This window comes from Acinonyx jubatus, chromosome E2 (genome assembly GCF_027475565.1).
Source record: "Acinonyx jubatus isolate Ajub_Pintada_27869175 chromosome E2, VMU_Ajub_asm_v1.0, whole genome shotgun sequence".
NCBI classification, from domain to species: Eukaryota; Metazoa; Chordata; class Mammalia; order Carnivora; family Felidae; genus Acinonyx; species Acinonyx jubatus.
Window position 1 is genome coordinate 47,915,215 of NC_069396.1, and position 16,874 is coordinate 47,932,088.

Sequence of the window (16,874 nt, forward strand, 5' to 3'; positions counted from 1 at the left end):
GCACCCCCTGCCTCCCCTCTCCTACCTGCTACCACCCTCCTACTCCTGCTACCTGTTCGCCCCCCTCCTGCCCCACTGCTCCCCAGACCCTCCATCTTAACCACTTCCTCCTTCTGCTTCCTGCTCCCTGCTTCCAGCCCTGACACCCCACCCCACCCCCCACTTCTCCATCACCTCTGATCTTCTCTCTTCTCCTGCTGTTTCTCCACCCCCCTGTCCTGCGCTGCCAGCCTCCTAGCCCTTGCTCCAGCCCATTCTTCCATTCCTCTGACCTCCTGCTTCTGACATCTTCAGAGGTACCAGGCAGGGTGGGGTCATGCCCCAGGGCACAGGGATGTGGCTCTTTTGCAAGGTCAGCTGAACCCTGCCCTTCCATCTCCAGGCCTCAGCTGCACCCCTGTCCTAAATGGGCCTTTGGTCTCCCCTTTCCCAGCATCTGGCCTCCTTGCTTCTGACCTCTAGCCTCTTAAGCTTCACAGAGCTTCCCGATCTCCACATCTCAGTCCACCTGATCCCCTGTCCACTATCCCCCCAAATCCGCGCCTCAGTTTACCGGTCTCTAAAATTGCAGTTGGCTAGACTCTGGGGTTGGGGCCCCCATACCCCACTTCTGACAGTCCAGTGCTCCTGGCCCAGAGCTTGAGTTCCTCCCTGCCAGGCTGACCAAGCCCTCTCCAACCCAGGCTCAACAGGGGAGCGGATATGCCTCGCAGGGGACAGCGCAGGTGGGAACCTCTGCTTTACCGTGTCCCTGAGGGCAGCAGCCTTTGGGGTGCGGGTGCCAGATGGCATCATGGCAGCTTACCCGGCCACAATGCTACAATCTACCGCCTCTCCCTCCCGCCTTCTGAGCCTCATGGACCCCCTGCTGCCCCTCAGTGTGCTCACCAAGTGTGTCAGCGCCTATGCTGGTAAGGCCACTACCCACAGAGCTGGGGGGGCTGGAGGGCTGCTTGGATCCTGCAGGGACGGGCTAGAGCCCAGTGTCCTGGGGCTGAAGAGAGGAAATCTGAGTCTCCTTGTCCCTACTGAAGCCATCAGATATTCTTGGGTCCCTGGGGGCAGAGATGCCTCAAGTTCCGGGTGTTGAGACTAGGCCTCAGCCCCCCGCATATACTCCACAGGTGGAGAGATAGAGGACCACTCCGACCCGAACCAGAAAGCGCTGGGCATGATGGGGCTGGTGCAGCGGGACACAGCCCTGCTCTTCCGAGACCTCCGCCTGGGTGCCTCCTCATGGCTCCACTCCTTCCTGGACCTGAGTGGGCACAAGTCCCACGCGAACTCAGTGCCCATGGCAGGTGAGTAAAGCCCTCCCCTCACACACACATTCAGGGTGGGCAGCAGGGGCAGCCTGGCACACCAAAAGTCCTAGGGGAGGAAAGGGGCTGTGTCCTGGGGTGCTCAGGGAAGCAGAGATCACCTTCTGGCTCTAACCCCCTATTTATCCCTGGCAACTACCACAAAGCCTTGATTTTCCATGACGGTCCACATCCTAGAATTGCTAGGACTTCTGGTCTACCGGGTTATCTCAGAACTCCCGAGAACTATAGCGTTTAGCTTTCCAAACAGTCCATCGCAGAAAAGAACACTGGGAAATGACTCAGAAGGCCTGCCACATGTGCTGATTTTCAATCCAGAGAATGGCACTCAAATTGCTTGGGACTTGAGCTGGGAATCCAGCCTTCCTAGATTCTTTCCAGACTTTTAACAGAGACACATGGGGGTAATACCTCGCTCCAGGGGCTGGCCTAGGAGCCTGAGGTGGGGAGATCAGCAGAGGTTCCCAGCCTTGAGTGCGTGGCAGGATCCTCAGGCAGCCAAAACTCACTTCCATCCAAGGATCTATTTTTTCCCACCATTTTTTTGTTTAAACATTTTAATGATTTTATTTTTTTTAATTTTTTTTTTAACATTTATTCATTTTTAAGACAGAGAGAGACAGAGCATGAACGGGGGAGGGGCAGAGAGAGAGGGAGACACAGAATCGGAAACAGGCTCCAGGCTCTGAGCCATCAGCCCAGAGCCTGACGCGGGGCTTGAACTCACGGACCGCAAGATCGTGACTTGGCTGAAGTCGGACGCTTAACCGACTGCGCCACCCAGGCGCCCCTAAACATTTTAATGATTTTAAAGTATAGCCAACTCAACTTATTTTCTATCTCCAGCAAACCAACAGTATTTTCTGAATAACAGCGCAGATTCGAAAGTAGATACCATTCCTATTCAGAAAAGTATTCCAATTGAATGTGTTTTTAACCTTTTAAATTTTAGGATATTCAAATGGATGCAAATAAATACACACAAAAACAAAAGAGATCTGGGACCACTGAACCCTGAGGCTTTCCTGGTAGGGTAAAGGAGACAAGTGCAGGCCCTAGAGGGACAAGCACCAGCCGAGCAAGCAGCTGTAGTGGGAGCTCGCTGCTTGCTAGGTGACCTGGGTGACCAGGGCGAGGTCCACTGTGAGCCTTTCTTTGCTCCTCCGTGAAATGAGGCACAAGAGTACCTGCCTCATGAGGTTGTTGTAGGGACTTCGCGCACCGGTTTGTGCCAAGCTCCCAGCCCAAACCTGACACACAGTAGGTGCTCCTAGAAGAGCCCAGCACCCCTGACAGGCTGTGCCCTGTGACTCTGGCCAGTAGTTCTGTTCCAGTGACCGCCCCCCCCCGCCGGGTCACAGAGCCCTTATGCAGTCATTCTTATATCATCTCACATTGTGCCTTCATGGATTTATAAAGACAAAAACTAAAATAAAATAGAAACCTGAAAAATGCAGGGTCCCGGCCCTAGGGGCAAGCAGCATGGAGATCCTCAAATTAATGGAGTTGAGGCCAAGGTGCGGCGTACCACGTGGGTCGAAACGCACCTCGGCATCATCTGGGCACTTGCTAGCCTGGCCATTCAAAAGGAAGGGGTAAAACTAAAGGACGTGAAGGAATTGTGGGGAGCAGATCTACACGGCTACAGGTGCGGGATCCCTGGGAACTGAACAGGCTCCCAAGACTCTCTTTAGCTCCTCGTGAACACGGCCTCCTTTCAAGTCATGTGGGCCTGCTCACTACTCTATTTTGATCTGCTCACGGCCTCCACGTTGAGTGGCTCTAACAAGTTGGCTGGGCCTCACGCTGGGGTCAGGGAGGTGGTTGGAACCAGGCACCAGGCCTAGTAATAAAACATGATACAGCATGACCTCCCAGCGGGGAGCAGTACCTCATCCCACTGAGTCTTTACTGCCTCCTAGTAGGTCAAGACTATTTTTGCTCTTTTTTTTTAAGTTTATTTATTTTGAGAGAGAGAGAGTGAGAAAGGAGAGAGGGAGAGAGAGAATCTGATCTGCTATCAGTGCAGAGCCCCACATGGGGCTCGATCTCACCAACCGTGTGATCATGACCTGAGCCAAAACCAAGAGTCAGTCACTTAACTGACTGAGCCACCCAGGCGCCCTACAGGCGAGGACTATTTTTATTGCCTCTTTGTACAGAAGAGGAAACTGAGGCTCCCAGAGGTAAACTGACTTGCATTTAACCTTCCCAGTCACCACACACACCTCCACCTCCACAACGACGTGACTCCTTTCACCTCCCCCTTGGAGTTGCAGCTTGGGGCGTCTGGGGCTCCCTACCCATCCCCAAGGAGGGAGTGTGGGGGAACACTAGGCCTCCACTGCCCTAGGATGCGGCTCCTCCTCCAGAGGCCGCTGCCCTTCCCGTGATCTTCCCTGCCAGCCACTCACACACGCAGCCCACAGAGCCGGGCTGATACGCGTGGCCCCGCTGGCCACCTGACCCTGCCCCTCTTGCAGAACCAATGCGGCGCAGTGTGTCTGAGGCAGCACTGGCCCAGCCCGAGGGCCCGCTGGGCACGGACTCCTTCAAGAGCCTGACACTACATGACCTGAGCCTAAAGGGCAACTCTGACACATCGGGCAGCCCTGACCTGTCACTGTCTGCAGAGACACTGGGCCCCTCCATGCCCTCCAATGTCAACTTCTTACCTGGCCCTGATGTACACAAAGACGCTAAAGCACCAGGTGAGCTGAGGGCCAAGGACAGAGGCCAGGGCGTGCTTGCCAACTTCCCTGAGGGTTTCCACCCCAGGCGCGCCAGCCAGGGCCCCACTCGGATGCCCATCTACTCCTCACCCATCGTCAAGAACCCCTTCATGTCGCCGCTGCTGGCACCTGACAGCATGCTACAGAGCCTGCCGCCTGTGCACATTGTGGTGAGCGCCACATAGGGACTGTGTGCCCGGTGGGGGGGAGGGGGGGCGTGGCAGGTGGGTGCAGGAGCATTCGGGGAGGAGAGACCGGCCGGGAGCAGCGGGAGGGGAAAAGTAAGCTGCCTGACATCTGAAGGGAGAGGTGTGCCACCAGGAGGGCATGCCTGACGACGGGAGGGCTGAAAGGGAGTCAAGGCTGCCGTTCCTTCTCGCGATCTTGTGGAGCGCCCAGGGGCAGCTGAGTAAGGGGAAGAGAGGGGGTGTCTCTAGGGGAAGGGAGAAGCTGGGCAGCCGCTCATTCTCCCATTCCCCGCCTCCCTCCCGTCTCCTGGCTCCTCCCCTCATTGCTGTGCCCCACAGGCGTGCGCGCTGGACCCCATGCTGGACGACTCGGTCATGTTCGCGCGGCGGCTGCGCGGCCTGGGCAAGCCCGTGACCCTGTGCGTGGTGGAGGACCTGCCGCACGGCTTCCTGAGCCTGGCGGCGCTGTGCCGGGAAACGCGGCAGGCCGCGGCGCTGTGCGTGGAACGCATCCGTCTCATCCTCACTCAGCCCGCCGCGCCCGCCGCACCCACCGAGCCGCGGGTCTGAGCCAGAGCCGGCCGCGCGGGAAGATAGGGTTGTGGGGGGCGACACTAAAGGCCTCTTGTTTCCATCTAAGCCGGCCTCCGTGGTGAATACCCCCCTTCCCCTACCCCCCCTACCCCCCCCCCCCCCGTTAGGCGGCAGGGACCCCCGCGAGGGGCTTCTGGCCCATTCGGCCCTCCCTCCGGGTGGGGGGTGGGCGGGAGGGGCAGGCTGTGCCTTAAGGTGGGGGGACGGCTGGGGGGGGGGAGAGGGGAGGCGGGGCCGCAAGCTGAGACCCTGGCCAGGGGGGCGGGGGAGGGGGCACACAAACCAGTCTCCGTAGACAGCCAGAGCTGCACTCCATCATTGCCTTCTACTGCTGCTGTGACCGACGCAGGGCGGGGGCCTGGCCCTACCTCGCCCGTCGGTTTGGTTTTGTTCCTTTGTAAATAAAAATGTATTTAATTAGTTTGGCCTCTTGCAAATAGTCGGGTGTCGCCCACCAGGGGGCAGCATCAGATGCTGCTGCTGGGAACCGAGAAACCTGGCCGTAGAAAGCTGGGTACCCAACGTCTGGGTCCTGAGGAAGGGCCTGGATTCGCGGGTGCAGAGGGATTGGACGCTCTAAGCACGGACCCACCTCCCCTTCAGACTTAGTCCAGGTGGTGTGCCAGAGGGCTCTGGGTTCTCAGCGACTCCCCTTTACAAACCCTGTCTCAGCACCCACCACGAAAAGAAAACCCAGACTCCCTAGAGAACTGTAGCAAATAGAACAGGATACCAGAAACAAACCAGTCATCCCCAAAACTGGAAGCCCAAGCCCTGCCCAGCTATGCCAGTCACTCAGTCCCTCAACTAAGACCCTGAGGCCTTGTCCTTTAGTAGGCCCTAGATTTGGAACAGAAATGATTTCTATCCAGGGCCTGCCCTCAAGGGACTCAGGGAGGGTAGGCAGAGAAACGCAGACACAGGCTGTCAAGTCCACACAGGCTCCCTCTGTGGTAGACAAGGAGGGCTTTCAGAGAGGAGGTGATCTGACCTTGACCTTAAAGGGTGAGCACAAGTTTGCTATGCAGAAGAATCATGCAAAGTTATGAGAGCCAAGGGGCAGTTACCAAAGCCTCTGCCTGGCCAGAAGGTTGGGTGCAAAGTAGGGAGTGGCCTGAGAGGCTCGGGGTTGTCAGCAAGAGCAGATCTTTGAAGGGCCTGGGGTACAATCTGGACTAACTGGAGGGCAATAGAAGTCACAAAAGGGCTTTGAGCAAGGGAGGGACAGGATCAGCTAAGGCACTGAAAGAGCCTGCTGGGACATTGGGGGATGGACTAAAAAGGACAAGACTGGGACCCTGGAGGCAGAGGAGGCTGAGGACAAGGAAGAAAAGGCACGAGCTGGGGCAGAGGCCATGAGAGTAGGGAGTAGGAGTAAGAGCCATAACTGAGGCTGAAAAGGACTTATTGAGGGTAGAACGGATGTTACAAGAAAGCAAGGGGATGAAGATGGCACTTGGACCTAGCCAGGGAGCAGATGGACAGTAAAACTGTGTCTTTACTGGGAAGAGGCTCAGGTATGTACAAGGGGAGTGGGGGAGGGGGGTGGGTACTGAGAGCTGTTTTGCACAAGGAGAGATCAAAAGGTCTTTGTGCGACAATTGGTGGGGGGGGACATCCAGGAGGCAGCAGAAGGCAGGAGAGCAGGCTGGGTGCTCCCTTCTGGCGGGAACTGAGGAACTAGAACCTTGCTGGGAAGAGTGGGTAGGTGGGATGAACAGAGGGCCAGGACAGAGAGAGCCCTGATGAGCATGGTCCCCAGTAAAGGGGTAGGCAATAAAAGGTGAGTCCTGGAGGTTCTAAGGAGCAGCCAGAAAGGAAAGAGGCTAACCAGGAAACAGGATGTATAGCGAAGGGGATTTGGGGTGGGAGGGAGTGGTCTGAGTCAGATGAGGATGGAAGTATCATCATGCCTCAGCAGGGAGGAGGGTCCTTGGTGACCTTGTCCAGAGCAAGGCCATGGGATGTAGGCAGACAGACATGGAGGGCTCAGGAGGGAGTGGAAGGTAAGAGAGTTAGCCAGTGGGTACCATAAGTCTTCAGCTGTAAAAGGGATGAGAAGTAATTCAAGGGAGCTTGATATAGGTGTGTGTGTGTGTGTGTGTGTGTGTGTGTGTGTGTGTGTGTATTTAGAGATGATAGAACATGTTTTTAATGCTTCCAGGGAAGGAAGGAAGGAAGGAAGGAAGGAAGGAAGGAAGGAAGGAAGGAAGGAAGAGAGGGAGAGAAGGAGAGAGGGAGAGAGGGAGAGACTGAAAATGCAGAAGCACACACACAAAAAATTTCCTAAGAGGATGGGCACAGGGCACAGGGGGACCCTAACTTCGGAGGCCCTCATTCATCCAGTAAGTGACTTCTATGATGGGGGAGAGAGCCATAGCCCAGAGTTCTCCCTGAAGGTCCTGCTCCCCCTGCTGAGCTCACAGGACCCCTTGTTCATCTCTCCCAAAACAGCCTTCCACCCACCAACCTGCTCTTGTTTCCTGTCCCCATGTCAGAAATGGCTCCATCGTCCCCCTGTATACCCCAGGTCAGAACTCTGGTTCTTGTCCTGGACACCCCCTTGTCCCATAGCCCATCAAGCCCCATATTCTGTAGTTTCTGCCTCCTGAATCTTGGCCTTATGCCTTCAGCCTCTGGCCTCATCCTCTCCTGCCTAGGTCCCTGCCCAAGCCACCTTGTGGGCTACTGGCTTCCAATCTCCTTTCTCCATTTCTGGCTCCAGCTCTGACCTGGTCTTCCCCTGCTCTGAATCCTTCCATGGCTCCCCACTACCACCCCACCCCAGGACAAAGTCTAAGCTGCTGAGGTTAGCCTTCTTCATCCGCTTCCAGTCTTACAGTTACCCCACCACAACATGGACCTGACAGGCCTTCTTCTTGGGCACCTACACATAGTAATACTCCTGCATGCCTCCCTTTCTTTGCTTGTGCTTAAACAGCCTCCCACACGCCCTTCACCTTTGCTTGACACTTCCTGTTCCTCCAAGATCCAGTGCCAATGTCCCCTCCTCTGGAAACCTCTTCCGGATCCAGCAAAGCCAAAAAAGACGCCTGGACTCTCCCACCTCTGGCACACCCTGCCCATCAACGTGTCTGTCCTCCCATCTGACAGGGGATCCTTGAGGGCAGGGCCTGGGCCTGACTCATCTTGGTCACCACCATCGCCCAGCATAAGGCCCGGCACCCTGGAAACCTCAGGAAGTGTTTAAGTAATAGGTGGCTGAGTGTGTGATGAGCAAGTGAGTGAGTGGCAATAGGAGGAAACTGGAAATCAGTGGGAGAATGACGGCAGGAAAGACACACGGATGCGTGTGCCGGCCGGGTAGGAGCAGATGAGAATCAGGTTTAGGGTGTGAGGAATGGAACGGAGAGATGAATGGGGCTGTGCATCCCAGACTCAGTTTCTCAAACAAGGCAAAATGCACGGTGAGGCAAAATGCCAGCTAAGCTGCCCCTTCCGCTTCGAACCCCACGAAGCCTCCCCGTTTCCCTTCCGAACTATGTCCAGAACCCCAATACTGGGCGTGCTGGAAAGGGCTTACCGACTGGACACGCCGAACCTGTTTCCCTCGCGAGCAGTTCCAGCCTCTGCGGTGCGCCGTGGGAATCCCACCCCGCAGCTGCCCGTCCTATTGGCAGACTGGCAGAGACTCGCGGAGACTGGCGTCTCCCAGAGCCTATCGCTGTCCGATTTAGTCTGTGGGCCCCGCCTGCCGCGGAACGTGTCTTGAGTGGCCCAGGGAGGTAGAAGGCGAAGCGTCTACTGGCTGGAGGATGGTGATTGACGTCAAGGAGGGCTTATCACAGCTAGCGTCCTTCAAGTCAGGCCCGCCTCGGGGGAAAAAACGCAGAGGGGTGGTAGCTGAGGGCGTGGTGGATTGCAAAAGGGCCCAGAATGTGCTTTCTGGCCACGTGCACCGGCGTCTGAGGGAGGAAGGTCTGAAGAACCTAGACTTCTGAATGGTTGAATCTTGAGGGAGGAGGGAGCTGGGAACCTGAAAGGTCGGGGTGTAGGGACGGGTACTCCCAAAGAGTCACCGGCCTGCCCAGGGATGACAGATTTGGGGTTCAGGATCTTACGTGGCTATCTATGGGATTGGAGCCAGGCCTTGTCCCCAGGCAAGAGTTGTGGGTCTTGAAGTAGGGCTTAGAAGAGAGATGAAGAGGAGGAGGCTTAGGGGAAGCTCTGGCCTCAATAGGGCTTTTCCACATCCCCTAAAAGGGAACCCAGAGTGGGAGGAGACACATGGAGACGAGGAGAAAAACATAGATACCAAGAGAGATTAAAATATTGAAAACAATAATTATAATAGAGCTCTCTTGTATGGGGTTCACTGTGACTCCGGTTCTATGCAAAGCATTTTATATAATTATCTCCTGTCTTTCTCGTTACAGTTCTAAGAGCTCAGATTATTATTACTATAATCCCCATTTTACAAGTGAGAAAATTGATGCCCAGTGAGGAGGAATCAAGATGCAGACGTAAAGAAACAGGAGAGACACAAAACACACATGGAGATTAATAGACAAAGAGATAAAAGACAGGCCCACAAAGATTAGAAAAGATAGACAGCAAACAAAGGAGAGGGGCTAAGAGCAAGGATTCCTGAGGGGAGGGGGTGGGGGCTGGGTCCTAGGACTCCTAGGTTCTGGGATTGGAAGGACCAAGGACTAGGACTTTCAGGCATTTCCTCTCCTGATTCCAAAATACCAGACTTGTCTAACCCTTCTCACTGTGGGCGTTGGGCCCAGTTGGGGTCAAAAATAGTGATTAGGAAGGGGCAGGTGTGTCATTATCCTATTAGGAGAGGATAAGAAAATGATTCATGGGGGTGCCCCCAGTCTGGGAGGGGACTTTCCCCCCATGGCCTCTGTTCTTTCATCTGGACAGATGAGGCCTCAGGAAGGACAGGGGAGGGGCAGGGTCCTCTCAGTCCCTCTCCATCACTGTGTCTCCATCACTCAGAACTGTCACTAAGCCCACCGTGGACACAGGTGGGCCACCCTGGGGCCAACAGCTTTCTTGGTAGGTCTTCATCTCTCTGGCTCTCTCTGCTTTCCCTCAGACCTTGAACCAATGCCCACCAGAGGTCTTGGCACATTGCAGGAGCTCAGCGAATGCCCCTCGAATGGATGGACAAACATCTCTCTGTGCAGCTCTTCCGCTGTCCCCATCCTGGCCATCTCTATCCCCATCATATTTCTCAGCATCTCCCTGGCCTCACCCATCTCCTCCCACCTTCCCTTTCACATAGGCATTTCTTCGGAGGCCACTGAGCCCTCCCGCCCATCCCTAATAAGAAGAAACTGAGGCTCATTTTGGGAGGAGTCACCCTCCCAGGGTCACCTGTGGGACATGGAAAGGAATAGCTGGAAGAGGGGTTCTCAACACCCCAAATACAGACACGGACACATCCTGGCACCTCAGAGTCAGAAATGCAAGATCACACCAAACATGTGCCCTCAATACCTGCTCAGTGTGACCTTCATTTGCACCCACACAGTCAGAGAATCACAGGCACCACGCAGAGTCACCTACAAACACAAACATAAACATAAGCACACAATCAATCACCCTTACTGACAACGCAGAAATATTCTATTTCACATGCAAAACAGACACCCCAGGTATGCAGTTACACGCCCATCCAGCCACTGAGAGGCCACTCACTCAGTCCCTACCAGGCCCACGAGCAGATGCAGACGTGGTTTCATTTCCTACTCCGTGACTCCAGTATCTCCAGAGACTAGAACAGCACCTCACCATCATCACCAGCATAAACACAAAATGCTTCCTGTGTGCGAGGCACAATTCTAAGCGCTTTGCACGAGTTAACTCGTCCAGTCCTCTCAACCACTTTATTTGCAACAGCTCATTTTGCAGGTGGACAAATGGAGGTCCTGGGAAGCTTAGTGATTTGCTGAAGGCAGGAAGAGGCTGTCAGAATTTGAACTTGGGTTTTCTGGCTCTAGAATCCATCACACAACCCATTCAATAAAGAACTCCTGCCTTCATCCAGTCAGGATTGGAGAACCATGACAACTGACCACACCTGAACAAGATGGACAGTGGGTAGAATCATAGAAGGACAATACAGACACACAAATAGAAAAGACCCCCTCATGTGTCACGCCCCAGAGCACACTGAGACATCGTCACAACCCCCAAAGACACACAACACCCAGAAAGAGAGGCACACGCCACACCCAAACCCAGACACCGTGTCCCACCCTGAACTCCACTGAGTCCCTCCCGTCCTGCTCCCAGCCCCCTGGGCTGGCCCTCGAGGAAGCAGCAGGAATAGGATGGGAAGAGGGGGCAACCTCACTTGTCTGCTCTGCCTGACTGGTTCCTCCAGGGCCATGGATGGCATCACCCGCCTTATGAAACCCACATTGGGCAACTGGACCCAGACCTGACCTGGTCGCTTGGATGCTGGAGAGAAAGGGGCTGGGAGCCTGGACTCCCGGGCTCTGAGGGAATAGGGGCTTGGTGCCCCCAATATGGATTTTAGGGGAGAACAAGAGGGGAACCGGAACCTGGACTCTCAGGTCCTGAGGAGGGAGGGCTGGGTGCCTGGGATCCTGGGTTCTGCAAAAAGAAGGGCCAGGGACTTGGATTCCTCTCCTCTGTCTTTGAAGGCAGGGTTCCAGATTTAGCAGATAAAAATACAGGACACCCAGTTGAATGTGAATTTCAGATGAACAACAAATACCTTTTCTAGTATAAGTATATCCCAAATATTGCATGGAACATACTTATGCTAAAAAAAAAATTCTTGTTGTTGTTGTTTGCCTGAAATTCAAATTTAACTGAGTGTCCTATATTTTTCTGGTGACTCCATTGAGGGGATGAATGCCAGGTCCCTGGAGACCACCATGGTCTCTCGTCAGCCCCCAGGCCTCTGTTCCTGCTCCCACCCTCCTCCTCACCCCTAAACAGGCCACCTCACAACTTCCCCACCCGATTTCCTCATCTTAGTGAGTTGCTGTCTAATTGCAGCCCCCACGCTGTGTCAGAGTGGAAGAGGAGACTTGAGGACAACTCAGGTTGTCATCCTGGGAGGCCTGGGGTCCTCAGAGATGACTGCCCCTGAATCACCTGCAGCCCATGGTCTGGACAGTTGGGGGATGGGGCCCTCTGGCTGCCTCCTTGCGGGGGGGCCTGAAGATGGAAAGAGACACAGAGATGGGAGGCAGAGACCCTGGGATGAGGGCAAGAGACACAGAGCTTGGGGAAGCAGAGACTCAGAGGTGGGGAGACAGAACCAGGGAAACTTGGAAACAGATTTGCAGAGATGAGGAAAGGGAGATCCAGAGCTGACGAAACAAAGATGCAGAGATGGAGGCACAAGGACAATAGACCAGAGGTGGAGAGATGTTCCCCAGACAGTCAGCCTCCTGGACCAAGTGATGGACACATACCAGCAAAATGCTGAGTGCTGCCCACAAGTCTGGGGACAAGGACAGCAAGCCACCTGGGTGGTGCTGGGAGACCAAGGCTTGGGTCCTGGCACGATGAATCAGGAGGTGAGGGAAAAGCTGGGATCCCAGGCGGACAGGGTGATCCACTTGCCATCACTCCATACCCATTCCCAGTGGGGTGACAACACCACCTTCTCTGGAGGTGACACCCCAATTTTCCAGTGCCTCCTACATTTTTTGGGTGACACCCGTGCTGGAAACCCCACCCGGCTCTAATGCTGTTTCCCTCACTGAGTCACTTCCAACCACGCCAGGCCTGTTGGGGGCAGACTTTGGTGACTCAGGCATCCAGGTCCCTCGCTCTTTCACCCCTCAGGAGCCCAGCAGCCAAAAATGCCAGGTCCCCTGCACACCCCTGCGGTTTAGCCTAACCCAAGAGTCTGCACCCCCAGCCCTCCTCCCTCAGACCCAGAATCTGAGCCCCTCTCTGTCCTCTGTTAGGGGCCTGGATGAAGACCCCCCCCAATCTGCTCTGTTAGTTACCCCAGTGTCCTGGGTCACATCCATCTCTTTCTGGAACCACATCTTCTCAGTTCCCAGCCTCCTCCCTTCCCAATTTGAAGGTGGGGGGAGTTGTGTTTATTTACTTTAGTTTCAGCATGAGTCACCCCCAAAACACACTGCTCCCCCCATGTGCATGGTGGCCCCGAATGGGGGGACAATGCCCCCTCTTCCAGGAAAGTGGGAACCTCACTGAGGATGACAGCAGAAGCCCCCACAGCACTCTCCCGCATCCCCATCCCCTCCTCCACCTCCCTGCCCCTCCACCCCTCCACCTCTGTGCCTCCCTCTGAATCTGACTCCCCTTTGCCTGTTTCTCCACAGATCTATGTCCTTCTTTGTCTCCGCATCTCTCTCTCCATCGCTCTGTCTTTATCTCTCATCATCTCTCTGAGTCTCCTTCTCTCTCCCATCTAGGCCTCCCCTTCTGTCTCTGTGACCCCCATTCCCTCCCTGTCCCTCTGTCCTCCCTGCCTGTGGGTCTCTGTACTGTGGCCCCTTGCACCTCCCCTCTGCCTTCTCTCCCTACCCCCCCCATCTGTCTCTCCCTCTCTGCCCTCTCCCCTTCCAGCACCCCTGGCCCCCTTCCTGATTTCCTAGGTCCCACAAGAGCTTGAGGGGGAAGTGGGGGGATGGGGGATGGAGAGGGAGGGAGGGGAAGTTCCTGGGGGGGGGGGGTGGGGGAAGAGGGTCAGCCAGACCGGCTTGGCTCCCTGGGCACCTCTGTCAGAGCCCCGCCCAGGGCCACGTGGCCCGCCCCAATATAAGCAGCTACCAACCTGAGACTGAGAACTCAGTGTCCAGGTCACCCACACCTGTCTGCCTCATCGCCATCGCTGTCCTGCAGGTATGAGCATCTGCCCACAGCCCTCTGCTCTGTTCTCTCTCTCCACTCCACTGACATCTCTGTCTCTTTGCATATCTCTGACCGTCTCTGTGGACATTGCTGTCTTTCTCCATGCCCTCGGTGTCCACCTTCTCAGTGTGAGTGGTGCCGGGTTGAATTTGGAAGCCCTGGGGCCCAGCACCCTTTCTACTCACCCCTTTGGTCTGGGCCATCAGATGTGGGGTTTTTCTCTTGACCTGTGTGAGCCTCAGTGTTCCATCTGTGAAATGGGCTTGCAGAGAAGTCAAAGCGCTAAGCAGGTGTGAGTGTTACTGGCGGCATCTCGATGGGCACCTGGCTCTGATCTCTTTCCCCCCTTGTCTCTGACTCTGCCTGTCTCTATTTCTTGGCCTCTCTCTCCAGCTCTGCCTCTGGTATGAGGAAGGTCCTCTGGGGTCTGTCGGGCAGCTGTACAGAGACGGGCGAGTTTCTCGCCCCTCCCCATACATCCCTACTCCATGTTTCTCCTAGCTGGCAGGCTGACTTGGCCTCTTTCTCCCCAGCTCCCTTCCCCCTGAGCACCCAGCCCCCAGTGCCCCTACTCCGTGCCTGCCCCTCCCCCAGTATCCAGCCTCCCTTGGACAGATTCGGCCACTGTCACCGCCGCTACCTCTGCCGCCCCCAACGCCACCTTCCCAGGGCTGGCAAGATGCAGTTTGAGATGCACGACAACGTGAAAGGCAAAGGTGGGATCACTGGATGAACCAGCAACCCTTCCAGTCCCGGAACCCGGCAGCTTCCCTCCCCTGGGTACCCTGGCTTCGAAGACAGATGGCGCCTGATCGCACCCCAGAGGCCCCTGGAAATGCAGGAACCCAGCACCCCAGGCCCAGACGTGGAGGAGGCAACACCACTTCTCAGCCCCACCCAGATGTGGCACCCACCCTTCCCCAGACGTGCATGAGTTCCCCACCCACAGCTCAACCAGATGTGCAGGAGGCAGTGGCAACGGGGACAAACTGGGGTGTCAGTGCCCAAATGTAGCAGAGGACAGGGGAGGTGCAGTGGTGTCCCCTCCGCGGGCGGCCTGGTGGCCCCGCCCAGACTGCCCGGCAGAGGAAGGGGCTCTGGGGGCAGGGATGTGGGGAGAGGCTGGCAGCCTCCCGCTCACTCCGGCCCGCTACCTTCCTTCGCAGCCATGTCCTACCCAGTGACCAGCCAGCCCCAGTGTGCCAGCAGCTGCTACCAGACCCAGCTCAGTGACTGGCACACCGGACTCACAGACTGCTGCAACGACATGCCTGTCTGTGAGTGCCTGCAGCTCCCTCCAGGAGAGGGGGAAGGTCACCTCCAACCCCTTCCCCGGCCCTACTAACCCCACTCCCGCTCCCTTCCTTGGACCCCGAATTCCCACACTCTAAACCTCACCCCTAACTCCCACCTCCGACACTCCCTAGGATCCTAACCTCATACCTTCCAGCTTCCCCTCGGACCCTCAACCCCTTGCACCCTCAACTTTCCTTGTCGCGGCCCCAGCTCCTTCTCCAAACCCTATCTCCCAACCTCTAAACCATTCCCTCTGGGTCCCCGGATCCCCTCTGGGACCCTCGATTTGGCGGATTTGGCGCCGCGGACCATCAGCCTCGCCTCTCCCCGAGGCGGAGGGGGCCGGGGCGCCCGGTGGGCCCCCGCTCTGACTGCCCCGCGCCCGCCCCAGGTCTGTGCGGCACTTTCGCCCCTCTGTGCCTCGCCTGCCGCATCTCGGACGACTTCGGGGAGTGCTGCTGCGCGCCCTACCTGCCCGGAGGCCTGCACTCGCTGCGCACCGGCATGCGGGAGCGCTACCACATCCAGGTGCGCGCGGGGGCGGGGGGGGGGGGGGCGCGGAGCAGGGGGCTGGGGGACGGGCCTCCTGGGACCCTGGCGGGGCTCCTAACCTCTCTCTCCCACCCTCTAGGGCTCTGTCGGGCACGACTGGGCGGCCCTCACCTTTTGTTTGCCCTGCGCCCTCTGTCAGATGGCGCGGGAATTGAAGATCCGGGAGTAAGGAAGCCCCCCATCCCTCCTCCTTTTCCACCTGTCGCGCTGGGCCTCCTCTGCCCCTCCGCCCTATCCCGCTACCAGAAATACACCCACAATAAAAACCTGAAAACCAACTCCGCCTACATTATTTGTGTCCCAGGGAAGGAATCTGGGTGGAGGAGGTTTGGTGAGGGGTGTGGAGACACAGGGAAGATGCCTAGGTGTGGAAGGAGGAGTTCCAGAGTCAGATCCTTGCCCCCCACCCCACCTGCTGCGTGTGACATTGGCAAGTCTTACCCCTCTAAACGAGTGGGTCATTAACAAAGTGAAACCACTAACCCCTTCAGCTGCCCAACTGAAGTTGTGTGCGGATCCTTAAAATAAGCAAAACCAGAAAAAGCTGCCTTGGTAGAGGTTACACGCCCAAAGGAAAAAATTGGGAGACCCACCCCCCTTCAAGTCAATACGTATGGATTCTTGGCCTATATACAATTCTAACATAACAGATATGGGAGTTCCGGGGCGGGGGAAGAGCGGGGTGGGGGGGGGGGGGGGCTTTGTCTCCAAAGCACAGAACTGCCCGGTTTCGGGCTCTCTAGAGCTGAATAATCCTTAAAGATCATCTAGTTCTCTTTACACGAAAGCAACTAGCAGATTAGAAAATCTGGTCTCAAAATTGGGCAGACCTAGGATCCGATCTTGACTCTTGCCATGTTATTAGTGTTAGTGTCGTGCCGGGTTACTAGCCATGTCGTCTTAGTGAATTAATAAACCTCTCTGAGCCTGTTTCCTCCTCTAAGGACAATCCCTAGTATGTCATGTGGCTACTGTGAGAGCAAGTGATGGAACAGATGGAAAGACCAGAGTGAGCTTAATAAACTTGTTAATAGTATCATTATGTATAATTATATTATACTACCCTGGTATTAATATATCACTTATATTCTTTGCTGTTACTCTTTCTCTTTCCATTCATGTATCCAACCACCAAGTGACATCTTTGCTTGGAATATCTAATGGGCATCGACAAGTTAAAACCTAACTCCGGATTCCCTGCCCCCGACCTCCTCCTCCCAGTCTCCTCCTCTCAGGAAACAGCAAACCCCAGCCTTCCAGCGGCTCAGCTCCGGCTCCGTGGCTTTCTTACCCAATGGCCCATCTGTCAGCACTCTGTTGCTTCTAGTTTCAGAATATATCCAGAA

The 16,874-nt window shown here is 55.9% G+C and overlaps 1 protein-coding gene and 1 long non-coding RNA gene across 10 annotated transcripts in view; one reads left to right on the plus strand and one right to left on the minus strand.

The window, feature by feature from the left end:
* Nucleotides 1-5,256, plus strand: part of LIPE (lipase E, hormone sensitive type) — an 18,745-nt gene extending 13,489 nt beyond the window's left edge. For 6 of the 7 annotated variants that reach the window (XM_027037601.2, XM_027037604.2, XM_027037603.2 and 3 more), the window contains exons 7-10: nucleotides 684-911; nucleotides 1,125-1,301; nucleotides 3,806-4,224; nucleotides 4,582-5,256. In XM_027037601.2, coding sequence (XP_026893402.1) covers nucleotides 684-911; nucleotides 1,125-1,301; nucleotides 3,806-4,224; nucleotides 4,582-4,812 — 1,055 coding nt within the window. In that variant the 3' untranslated portion in view covers nucleotides 4,813-5,256. The other variant, XM_053211412.1, reaches the window with a different exon arrangement.
* Nucleotides 4,303-16,185, minus strand: LOC113593392 (uncharacterized). Of its 3 annotated transcripts, XR_008293919.1 has the most exons (6): nucleotides 13,866-16,185; nucleotides 10,521-10,891; nucleotides 10,309-10,373; nucleotides 8,381-8,670; nucleotides 5,120-5,229; nucleotides 4,303-4,459 (listed from the first exon to the last, which is right to left on the minus strand). It is a non-coding gene; the product is annotated as an uncharacterized LOC113593392 (long non-coding RNA). The 3 variants fall into 3 exon arrangements; XR_008293918.1 differs by lacking the exon at nucleotides 4,303-4,459 and having other exon boundaries at nucleotides 4,981-5,229; XR_003413539.2 differs by lacking the exons at nucleotides 4,303-4,459; nucleotides 10,309-10,373; nucleotides 10,521-10,891 and having other exon boundaries at nucleotides 4,983-5,229.
* Between the last annotated feature and the right edge of the window lie 689 nt (nucleotides 16,186-16,874).